Raw genomic sequence first — 12,785 nt, 5'->3', positions numbered from 1 at the left:
TACTGTGGTGCTGGAAAGCAAATATTTTAAAAAGAACATAAAAGAGAGAAGCTTTTAGATATATATTCTCTTCCTTGTGGTACAGTTCCATTCATTGGATTGTACAGGCCTTGGTACTGAGCACTCTTGACACACCATTCCTTTTTTTGTCCAATGGTAGCTTGCAGACTACTTTTTTTTTTCCTTTGTGGTTGTGGACTAAATGTATTCCACAGCAGGTGTATCTGTAGAAGTGCTGATGCTAGGTCTGCATAAAATATTTGTAAATGATATTTTAAGCATTTTAATACATGTTCTAGCAAGTTGTGAGTCCTACAGAAGGAAGGAAAAAGGAAGAAGCTATTAAATATGGAATTTCTATTTCCAGGAAACCTTTGAGAAGGCAAGCTTGAGTAGCAGCAGCAGTGGAGCAGCCAGCCTGAGAAGTGAGCTTTCAGAAAGTGCAGACCTGCCACCTGAAGGCTTCCAGGCGCCCTATGGTAAGGATGAAGACAGGGCCTGTGACGAAATCCTGTCAGATGATAACTTCAACCTGGAAAGTATTGAGAAAGGTACTCCCAGTGAAAAGCTGTCAGCACTGAATATACTCTCGAGGCCATTCTGTTTCAAGGTTCATTCGTCTCCTTTTTTTTTAAAATTAATGTGCAGATATATATTCAGAGCTTGATGATGAGTTGGACATTTCGGGTAACTCCAGTAGCTCCAGTTCAAGCCCCTTGAAAGAGTCTACATTCAGTAAGTTTTCTTTACCAGTTTGCCATTTGTGGGATTTCGGCAGATAGCAGTTTGGAAATCATACTCATGTCGAGAAAATATCATCAAATGTATAACCCAGTAGCTTGTTTTTCATTTGCAGTGCTAATCAGGGCAGGTGCAGATTTTCATCCTGACAGAACCTGAAGGCTGACCAGCACTGTGGTTTCCATTCCCTAGCTGTCAAATCTGTAGTTTCATTATTTCTCTCATCAAATGCAGGCTCTAAACGGGAGAGCCGAGATAACTAAGTTGGAGGCCGCCTGAATAATCACAGGAATAATAGAAGTGACCGTTTGAGAGTCTGTCGATGAGCTGATTAGAGGGATTAGAAGTCTGGAGAAGAAATTAGCCTTGGCATAGACTAGTTTTTGTTTAGTTTAATTTACGTAATATTAAAGGGGTAAATTATATTTAAAACCCTAAAAGAAATATTTAAATTTTTCAGAACCACGAAAATAATGTGATATGTAACTTCTGCCCATGTGCTAATCCTGACTCTTAATTTGAAATAGTAAAGAAAATTGTCACATTGGTGTATGAGAAAGAAAAAGAAGAAAAAAAAATGTGTATATATATATATAAATTTAAAGATTGTAAGGAAAGATAGGATCAAATACACTCAACAAATCTGAAACTGAAAGAAAAGTTAAAATAGAAAATGGAGAGAAAAGAATAATTTCCAAAAGAGAAAGTTGATGAAATATTAAAAAGGATAGATAGAAATACTCTGAAATAAATTTAGGTGTGAATAATTCCTTCCCCTCAATGACTATACTCTGAAAATGTTATTAAAAAAAAGGTTTAAAATCGTCTAAGGATCAAAGTCGGACCTTAAGGATTTAGATACATTCTTTGCCCCTTTCCAAAAGTAGTTGGTCCGTCAAAATGGTGACTTGATACTCCAGATTTCCTGGGACAATCCCCATTTCCAACATTCTGTCTTATTTTCCCTGTAAATCCCTGCCTGCTACATGAAGTGTCTTGATTTGTGATCAGGAAAGGATAAATATTTTATAGGAAAAATATTGACGCGTATTAACATATGTAGCAAATTCTGGAAGCCATTCCTTACTACATTGCGAAGAATTCAGAGTTGTATATCCCTGGCGGCAACGGGGGTGGCCAGTGGGAAAATGGGAAAGGAGAAACTGGACCCTTAAATTTGCATGACTTGTAGCTGCCTCTCGGCCCGGGCTTAGGATGACTATGATGTAGCGATTTTATTGTACTTTGTTTTATTGTATTGTTAAGAATGGAGTTTCTTTGTTTAGTGCATTTTCTTTGGAAAAAGACCCTTAAACAAACCTGTCAAGTAAATAGTAATTTGTAGCATATTTTCAGCTGATGCTTTCAAAAACCAAGGCCGACTTTCCAATATGTGAAATTCTCAGACAACAGAAGTGAAGTGTTGGTCTTTTTTTTTTTTTTTTTTCCGGAAATCAAAGAAGGAAAGAATGGAGGGAGGGAGGAAGGAAGGAAGATATTTGCAGAGGAAAAATGTAAGGTTATTTCTGTTTATTTTGTTGTTTCAGGCATTTTAAAGAGAAGTTTCAGTGCTTCAGGAGGAGAAAGGCAATCCCAAACAAGGTATGAACAGCTTGGCCACCTTTACAGAGCTGAGCTATTGGTGTCTAAATTGAAAACTGACAGCCGGAAGTTCCTCTGGGCCTGTGGTGGCAGAAGTGACCCTCCCAGCACTGGTTATAGTTTACCAAGGAGCACACTGCACGTAACACTAAGCTTGGACCTGGGTTTCAGTCAGGCTCTGCCTGTTTCTCACTTGGTGACCTCTGGCAAGTCACTTAGCCTCTCTGAGTTCAAAGGGAGACCAAGAAGGTAGGGAAGCTGTGCTCCATGAGGTCATCTGGGACCCCACCTCCTCTGTCTTGTTTTTCCATGTCCCCAGGGTATTGTTCTGATCCTCATGACAAGTGTGACTCACCACACCACATCCCATCCTGGCCAGCAGGAGTTGGGAAAGTGAAATGGAAGGCACAGCCTTCCTTTTTGAAGACATGACTCACATGCTTTCTCATCATTTCTGCTCACATACTATTGACCAGAATGTAGTCATATGACCAGTAGGGAATATGTTTGGGGAATTCTGTTTTAAAAGGAGCCCTGGTGGCACAGTAGTTAAAGCACTTGGCTGCTAACTGACAGGTTGGTGGTTTGAACCTACCAGTCGCTCTGTGGGAGAAAGACGTGGCAGTCTGCTTCTATAAAGATGACAGCTTTGGAGACTCTGTCCTATAGGGTTGCTATGAGTCGGAATTGACTTGACAGCAACAGGTTTGGTTTTTTTGTTGTTTTTATTTTAAAAGGAAGAAGAATCTGTTATTTTGGGACAACTAGCTGTTTCTGAGAGCCCTGATGGTGCAGTAGTTGAGTGCCACAGCTGCTAACCAAAAGGTCAGCAGTTCAAATCCACCAGCTACTCCTTGGAAACTCTATGGGGCAGTTCTCTTCTATAGGATCACTATGAGTCGGAATTGACTCAACTGCAAAGGGGTTTAGTAATTTCTGAGACAGCTGTCCCTTTGTGTGAGGACTAAAATGATTAGATTTAGCCTTCTGGAAGTCCCTAGTGACCTTTGTGAGAACAGCGTCAGTGGCGCAAGGTAGGGGTTGGATGGGAAAAGAAGGTTGATGGTGGTGTCTGAGAAGTGATGGAAACCAGGATGGGGGCCAAGGAAGACAGGGCTTGGAAGTGGGAAGGAAGCCAAGGCAGTAGTTCATGGGGATGTTTGATGGAAAAGGGCCTCTCAGAATCAGGGTAACATTAGAGTTTTTGGGACTGGGAGGAAGAAGCCAATGGAGAGGACAGGTTAAAAAGGGAACAGTTAATGGATGGTGTACAGTCCCAGAGCGGCTTGGAACCAGAGGAGTGGGCCTGGGAAAGATGAAGGGACAAGCCTTTCTCTGAGTCTGGGGAAAGGAGATGAAAGATAAAATTAACGTAGAGAAGTAGAGTAGAGAGATACTAAAGAAGATTATACTTGGTGGTCTCTGCTTAGTATTAGGTGATGTTCGAGGTCATCAGCTGAGAGTATGAGGAGAGTGATAAACTACAAACAACCGCCAGAGAGTTGGGAAGGAAACTGGGCAGAGGCAGGCAGAAGGACTGCCAAACAGCTCTGAGGCTCAAACACCAGGCGAGGCTGGGACCTCACATCAGCCAAGGTGCCATCAGCATGCTTTGGAGCTGTTGATGACTCAGGCTTGGCGACTGGCTGCACCCCGACAGAGTGACAAAAGGTTAAGGCTACAGGTGTGCTTCGCCAGCCAGTGCCTTTTGGATGCAAGCAAAAGAACCCGACTCTGGCTGACTCAAGCAAAAGGTGGAACTTGTTAGAAGGCTGTTGAGTGGCTCACGTAATTAAAAGCCCGCTGAATCTAGGATAGGAGCCAGAGCAGCCCCTGAAGTCTGGTGAACAGGCTGTTGTGGCCGACTCGTAAGAACACTGTGCTGGAGTGGATGAAACTGTGAGATCATTTTTTCCATTCTCGTGTTGCCTTTCTTAGGATTCAAAGTTTTGAGAGAGTCACCTGGGCCTGGCTTGGATCAGAGCCTTGTTTAGTGCTATTGGGAGAGCTGAGCTCCCTGATCAACAGCCCGTTCCCATCTCTCAGGGTGCCCTTGCTGAAGGGAGCAGGATGCATGCTGGGCAACCTAGGAGGAACCATTATCTACAGCTGGGTCTGAGGGCGCCAGGAAGAACATGAGTAAAATGAATTTAGGAGCAAAGAACCTGTCCAGCAGAATCTTGAGGGATTTGATTGTAGTGACAAGTAATTTTTTTTGTTTAGTCAACGATACAACATAACTGATAACTTTCTTCTCCAAGCGAGGATCCAGAGGCATAGTGTGGAGCCTTTCAACCTCCTAACTCTTTCCCAGTGTTTCTGGTAACAAAGCCCAAGGAAGACCTAACACAGTACATGATCTTCCAGAAAGGTCATCGGAGAAAACCTATAAGACCTCATGATTTTCTTTAGTGGGCCCAGATGCAAAGAAGCCATGGTCAAAGTAACAATGAAAGGAGAGGGGAAAGACACTGTCCAAAACTTCAAGGAGAACCAAAATAATTGACTGCAGGGACTTGGGATCTGAGTTAGAAGATCCCCCAAGGATTCACTGTTCCTCACCTCCTGACTTTCCATGACTGCTTCCCATTCCTCACCCACCTAACTTTCCATAGGCAAATGTTCCATGTGCTCGCCCCTCGAAATAATTAATATGCCCTTATAGGGTCGCTATGAGTCAGAATCCCCCACGTGCCTGTCAGTTTGTCATACTGTGGGGGCTTGTGTGTTACTGTGATGCTGGAAGCTATGCCACCGGTATTCAGATACCAGCAGGGTCACCTGTGGAGGACAGGTTTCAGCTGAGCTTCCAGACTAAGACAGACTAGGAAGAAGGACCCGGTAGTCTACTTCTGAAAACCATTAGCCAGTGAAAACCTTTTGAATAGCAGCGGAACATTGTCAGATATAGTGCTGCATGATGAGCCCCCCAGGTTGGAAGGCACTCAGAAGATGACTGGGGAAGAGTTGCTTCCTCAAAGTAGAGTCGACCTTAATGATGCGGATGGAGTAAAGCTTTCAGGACCTTCATTTGCTGATGTGGCATGACTCAAAATGAGAAGAAACAGCTGCAAACATTCATTAATAATCGGAACCTGGAATGTACGAAGTATGAATCTAGGAAAACTGGAAATCGTCAAAAATGAAATGGAATGCATAAACATTGATATCCTAGGCATTAGTAAGCTGAAATGGACTGGTACTGGCCATTTTGAATCAGACAATCATATAGTCTACTATGCTGGGAACGACAAATCGAAGAGGAATGGTGCTGCATTCATCGTCAAAAAGAATGTTTCAAGATCTCTCCTGAAGTACAATGCTGTCAGTGATAGGATAACATCCATACGCTTACAAGGAAGACCAGTTAATAACGATTATTGTTCAAATTTACACACCAACCACTAGGGCCAAAGATGAAGAAATAGAAGATTTTTATCAGCTGCTGCAGTCGGAAATTGATCAAACATGCAATCAAGATGCATTGATAATTACTGGCGATTGGAATGCAAAAGTTGGAAGCAAGAAGGACCAGTAGTTGGAAAATATGGCCTTGGTGATAGAAACAATGCCAGAGATCGAATGATAGAATTTTGCAAGACCAATGACTTCTTCATTGCAAATACTTTCTTTCGCCAACATAAATGGCAGCCATACACATGGACCTTGCCAGATGGAACACAAGAGAAATCAAATTGACTACATCTGTGGAAAGAGATGATGGAAAAGCTCAATATCATCAGTCAGAACAAGGCCAGGGGCCGACTGTGGAACAGACGATCAATTGCTCATATGCAAGTTCAAGCTGAAACTGAAAAAAATCAGAGCAAGTCCACAAGAGCCAAAATATGACCTTGAGTATATCCCATCTGAATTTAGAGACCATCTGAAGAATAGATTTGACGCATTGCACACTAGTGACCGAAGACCAGACGAGTTGTGGAATGACATCAAGGACATCATCCATGAAGAAAGCAAGAGGTCACTGAAAAGACGGGAAAGAAAGAAAAGACCAAGATGGATGTCAGAGGAGACTCTGAAACTTGCTCTTGAGCATCGAGCAGCTAAAGCAAAACGAAGAATTGATGAAGTAAAAGAACTGAACAGAAGATTTCAGAGGGCCTTTAGAGAAGACAAAGTATTATAATGACATGTGCAAAGAGCTGGAAATGGAAAACCAAAGGGAAGAACACGCTCGGCGTTTCTCAAGCTGAAAGAACTGAAGAAAAAATTCAAGTCTTGAGTTGCAATAGTGAGGGATTCCATGGGAAAAATATTAAATGACGCAGGAAGCATCAAAAGAAGATGGAAGGAATACACAGAGTCATTATACCAAAAAGAATTAGTCGATATCCAACCATTTCAAGAGGTGGCATATGATCAGGAACCGATGGTACTGAAGGAAGAAGTCCAAGCTGCTCTGAAGGCACTGGTGAAAAACAAGTCTCCAGGAATTGATGGAATATCAATTGAGATGTTTCAACAAACAGATGCAGTGCTGGAGGTGCTCACTCGTCTGTGCCAAGAAATATGGAAGACAGCTTCTGAAATATGGAAGACAGCTTCCTGGCCAACTGACTGGAAGAGATCCATATTTATGCCTATTCCCAAGAAAGGTGATCCAACTGAATGTGGAAATTATAGAACAATATCATTAATATCACATGCAAGCAAAATTTTGCTGAAGATCATTCAAAAATGGCTGCAGCAGTATACTAACAGGGAACTGCCAGAAATTCAGGCCGGTTTCAGAAGAGAACATGGAACCAGGGATATCATTGCTGATGTCAGATGGATCCTGGCTGAAAGCAGAGAATACCAGAAGGATGTTCACCTGTGTTTTATTGACTATGCAAAGGCATTCGACCGTGTGGATCATAACAAACTATGGATAACACTGTGAAGAATGGGAATTCCAGAACACTTAATTGTGCTCATGAGGAACCTTTACATAGATCAAGAGGCAGTTTTTCGGACAGAACAAGGGGATACTGATTGGTTTAAAGTCAGGAAATGTGTGCATCAGGGTTGTATTCTTTCACCATACCTATTTAATCTGTATGCTGAATAATCCGAGAAGCTGGACTATATGAAGAAGAACGGGGCATCAGGATTGGAGGAAGACTCATTAACAACCTTTGATATACAGATGACAGAACCTTCCTTGCTCAAAGTGAAGAGGACTTGAAGTACTTACTGATGAAGATCAAAGACCACAGCCTTCAGTACGGGTGACACCTCAACATAAAGAAAACAAAAATCCTCACAACTGGACCAATGAGCAACATCATGATAAATGGAGAAAAAATTGAAGTTGTCAAGGATTTCATTTTAGTTGGCTCCACAATCAACAGCCATGGAAGCAGCAGTCAAGAAATCAAAAGATGCATTGCGTTGGGTAAATCTGCTGCAAAGGACCTCTTCAAAGTGTTGAAGAGCAAAGATGTCACCCTGAAGACTAAGGTGCGCCTGACCCAAGCCATGGTATTTTTAATCGCATCATATGCATGTGAAAGCTGAACAATGAATAATGAATAAGGAAGACTGAAGAAGAGTTGATGCCTTTGAATTGTGTTGTTGGCGAAGAATATTGAATATACCATGGACTGCCAAAAGAACGAGCAAATCTGTCCTGGAAGAAGTGCGGCTAGAATGCCCCTTAGAGGCAAGGATGGTGAGACTGCATCTTACATACTTTGGACATGTTGTCAGGGGGGATCAGTCCCTGGAGAAGGACATCATGCTTGGCAGAGTACAGGGTGAGCGGAAAAGAGGAAGACCCTCAAGGAGGTGGATTGACACAGTGGCTTCAACAACGAGCTCAAGCATAACAAGGATTGTAAGGATGGCTCAGGACCAGGCAGCGTTTCGTTCTGTTGTGCATAGGGTCGCCATGAGTCGGAACCGACTCGATGGCACCTAACAACAACATGAGTCAGAATTGACTTGATGGCAGCAGGTTTGGTTTTTGGTTTTTTGGAATATAAGTACTGCATTTTTTGAAGTTTATGATTGCCTGTATTTTTAAGAATCTCATCAAAAAACACTACCTCCCCCATTACTGGATGCTTTACTCACTGATATAGTTGATTAAATGTATGGGAAAGATTCAAAACAAGTATTTTAGTACAAAAATAAGTTAAGGCATATAAATATGGTGTATTTCCCAATTTTGGAGAATTTTATATTAAAAGCAAAATTTCCAGTGAAATGAACTTAGGAATCTTTGCACTGCCAAATAATTCTACTTATTTTTTTTCTAAGAGGACTTATGGGAAATTGTCTTATTTGCAAGAATTCAGTTGATCCTCAACCCTTCAAAACCAAAAGAAATACATGTACTATGTATTTGAGAGCTTGAAATAGTTTTAAAAAGATAAAGCCAGTTACCATTAAGTTGATTGTGACGCATGGAGACCCCACGCGTGTCAGAGTACAACTGTGCTCCTTAGGGTTTTCAATGGCTGATTTTTCCTAAGTAGATCACCAAGTCTTTCTTCCCTGGTGCCTCTGTGTGGACTCAAACCCCCAACCTTTTGGCTAGTAGCTGAGGATAGTGTATTAACCACTTGTACCACCAGGGACTCCTTTAAAAATTTAGTTACTAGCTAACATTTTACAGGAATGTAACAATCATTGTGATCAGTAGAAAGGAAAAGTTCAATCTGAAGCTTATTGAAACAGGGATATAGCAGAGTGAATATTTTAGTGAAAAAAAAAAAAATGGGGTTAACAACCAAGTTAACAGATGGAAAATGAAAATGGTCCAGAGGTTGAGATTGATGCTTCCATGGGTGGTTCAAGGTGAATAGGACCTGACCTAAAATAACATTTGTGCAGCTGTGCCACGTGTGTGGTTCTGTAAAAATGGCGTGGGGGCGGAGTCTGATCTTCTCTAATATCACCAGGGGGAACGGGAATCAAGATCAACAGCTGAAGGCTGATTCCTGTGGGGCAGAGGTCAGACATGCCTCCTTTCGCCTCCATCTTTACCAATTCTGACACCAGCTGTCCCTTCCACGGCACTCTATTTCTCTGCCGGATTTGATTATTCACTGCAATGGCACACAGAACTCATAGACAATGCTCATGATTATGGGGTTTATTAGGGAAGTAACAAGTTACAATTCAAGTTCAGAAATGCTCAGGATACAGTTTTTCCATCAGGATAGCTTCTTCCCAGGCATGCTGGCAGGCATGCCTCCCCCCTGGCCCTCGGCCTCTGCCCTGCTCAGACAAGTGTTACAAAGCTCTTTTAGCTCTGCCAATAAGTGCCTGGAGACACCCCAATCTGCCAGCAAGCCTCCTGCCCAAAGGCACTCAGCTTTCTCGTTCAGTGGGCCGGGAAGCCAGCCCCTGCTGCTGGTCTCTCCTGTTGCCATTTCTCTGCCACTGCTTCTTGCCGTCTTCAGTGTTACAGCTCTCTCTCTCTCAGTCTCTTGGTTCCAGGAGCTTCTCAGCACAGGGATTCCAGGTCCAAAGGATGCATTCCACACTAGAATGTTCTTACTTGGTGGTGGTGGGATCTTCTCCTTTCCCACCTCTGTGCTGGCTCAGTTCAGTTGCAGCAGGATGGCAATACTGACTAATCCCCTTGATAGGGCCACAGTTACCCTAGTTTCGTAGCCCCACCCAATTACTTGCATGGGAGTTGCAAGATCATGGCGAGAAAGGCTACACCAAAGCAATCCATCTCACCGCAGGTACAGTGTGACCTTCCCTCAGGGAATGCAGGTTGGTTTAAGACGAGTTCCCTTCCTTCAGGGAACTCACAGTGTAACTGGAAGATAAAGGCATAGAATTGAGAAGAAAATAAATGATACAAGACAGCCTATGAATGATGCCACAAAGAAGAGAGAAAATTAATAACTTTTTGACTTCCTTCCAGGCAATCCCCCAGGGCCTCTGAATTAAAAGATGACAACTCTAAAATGTATTTATAATTCTTTATAAGGCATTAAATAAAGCTAAAGTTCTTTGCAACCTGATTTGTTTAGGATTTTCCTAGATTTCTTGGTTCATTAATGTGAAATGTGAATCTATTCTGCAAAATATGTAGAAGCTAAATGACAAGTTAGGATATGAAAGAAGATAGCAAAGCTATATAATAGAAATAAATTGAAGCCTGTTCTGTTTTGTTTTTGGCTATTCTGTGCCACGTATGGAAGAGTAAAACAGCTACAATGAGACCCTAGCAGTTCTCCCCCTTTAAAAAACAAAACAAAACCCATTGCCACTGAGTCGATTAGGACTCATAGAGACCCTATACGACAGAGTAGAACTGCCCCATGGGGTTTTCTAGGATGTAATCTCTACAGGAGCAGACTGCCATATATTTCTCCCATGGAGCAGCTGATGGATTTGAACCACTGACCTTTCAGTTAGCAGCCAAGTGCATAATCACTGCACCACCAGGGCTCCAAAAATTAGCTTAATGGTGTATTTTTTAAATATATATATATATTCCTTTTAATGAATGCACACAGATTATGTGGTGGTCTATTTGAATAATTTTTCTTGAGTGAGAATGTGGAAGTTTAAATTTTTTTATGTTAACAGTGTTATTGGGGTACAGTTGACCCCAAATGACCTACATGTATTTAGTGTGTAATTTGATACATTTTGAATATGCGTATCTCTGTGAAATCACAATCAACATAGTGAACATATCCACCCCAAACCTTCCTTGTGCCTCTTTATGCCCCCTCGCTGCTGCCCCTCACCCCCCACCAGGCAATCTTTGATCTGCTTTCTGTGTTATAGTTTAGTTTGCATTTGATGGGATTATATAATAAAAACATGCTCTTATTTGGCTTCTTTCAATCAGCATAATTATTTTCACACCCATCCATGTTTTGTACGTCAGTACCCCCAAAAAACCCAAACCCATTGTCGGTGACTCGACCGCGACTCACAGAGACCCTACGGGACAGAGTAGAAGAGCCCCATGCAGTTTCCAAGGAGAAGCTGATAGATTCGAACTGCCCACCTTTTGGATAGCAGCCGTAGCTCTTAACCACTGCACCACCAGGGCTCCTGTGTATCAATAGTTCATTCCTTTTTATTGTGGAGTAGTATTTCATTGTATGGCTATACCACAGTTTGTTTCTCCATCCACCTGTCTGTGGGCATTTGGGTTGTTCCCAGTATTTGGTTATTACAAATAAGGCTGATATGAACATTTATTTGTGTACAAATCTTTGTTTAGACCTATGCATTTTGTTGTTGTTGTTGTTGTTTCCTCTTGGGTAAATACCTAGGAATGAAGTGGCTGGATCATCTGATAGGTTTATACTTAACTTTATAAGAAACTGCCAAGCCATTTACCAGGTGGTTGTTCCACTTTATGTTCTCAGTGTCAGATTTTGAATTCCACGTGTATAGTGAGAGGCATTGAAGCGAATGGTAGAGTTTGTGGAAATCAGGTCTTAGTATGTTTGGGTGTGTGCATCTCTAAATCCATAATAAGTAAGAGGGCAATGGAATTCACTTTTCACGGTCCATTCTCTTAAAACACAGACTCTTACCTGCTTTGAAATTACCATATGCAATAAATATCCTGTGGCAGACTCTGAATTTTCACATGAATGTGTTGTTAATGTTTGTCTTGTGTTTCGTATGTATTGACAGAGTTAGGCAAAAGCTGGGTTAATGTCTGTGTCAAGAAAAAGCCATTAAAAATGTAATACTTGGGGCTATCTTTGAAATTTCTAAATTTTGTCATTTTGAAACTAGATCTAAAGTCTCCTGCCTCCATTACTATTTTCTAGGAAAGAATTACGACTGGGCTTGACTTTTACCAGTTTCTAACTGGGTTTTATAACCCAACCAACCCAATGCCATTGAGTTGCTTCCGAAGGCTCACTTAGTATATGTCTATTGAGTGTTTTACTCTACTGAGTCATAGCATTTTATTTCAACTTACAGATAAATTATCCTTTACATTGGAAATGTGATAATGCACTTACCTATTAAGGAGCTTAACTTCCTTCACTATCACATACACTTACGTCCTAGTGAGCTTTGATCATTGTATTAAGAACCTTCTTAGGAACATTGGTTCATTCATTCAATGGATAGACGTTTGTCGCTGTATGCCGGGCATATGCCAGACTATTCTTGGTCTGTCTTTGTAGCCCTCTGGGCACAGTGTGTTGCACAGAGGAGCCAGTCCACAAATACTTGTTCCTTAATAGATGAATTAATCTCGGCATTAATTCAATACCCCTCACCGTAATAGGTCTGAAATCTCACCTACTGGCTTGAACCTACAACCTTATCGATAGCCACAGCTTAAGACCCCATTTCTTTTTTTTTTAAGATCCTGTTGCTCAGACAACAGGTTTTCTCCTTGCCTGCTTGCATCCTGTCGCCAAGGCAACAGGACGTAGTTGGAAGGCTGATGTTAGTGATATCAAAGATGGCGGTGGCTCACAACTTCT

General features: G+C 41.8%; 1 protein-coding gene across 1 annotated transcript in view; it reads left to right on the top strand.

Annotated features, from left to right (window-relative positions):
* NEK10 (NIMA related kinase 10) overlaps nucleotides 1-12,785 on the top strand; it is a 210,985-nt gene that overhangs the window by 159,856 nt on the left and 38,344 nt on the right. The window contains exons 26-28 of the mRNA XM_023554898.2: nucleotides 368-551; nucleotides 649-735; nucleotides 2,289-2,343. Of these exons, the coding sequence (XP_023410666.2) occupies nucleotides 368-551; nucleotides 649-735; nucleotides 2,289-2,343 (326 nt within the window). The remainder of the gene's footprint in view (nucleotides 1-367; nucleotides 552-648; nucleotides 736-2,288; nucleotides 2,344-12,785) is intronic.

This window comes from Loxodonta africana, chromosome 27 (assembly GCF_030014295.1).
Source record: "Loxodonta africana isolate mLoxAfr1 chromosome 27, mLoxAfr1.hap2, whole genome shotgun sequence".
Lineage (NCBI taxonomy): Eukaryota > Metazoa > Chordata > Mammalia > Proboscidea > Elephantidae > Loxodonta > Loxodonta africana.
This window is presented reverse-complemented; position numbering and strand designations above follow the sequence as displayed.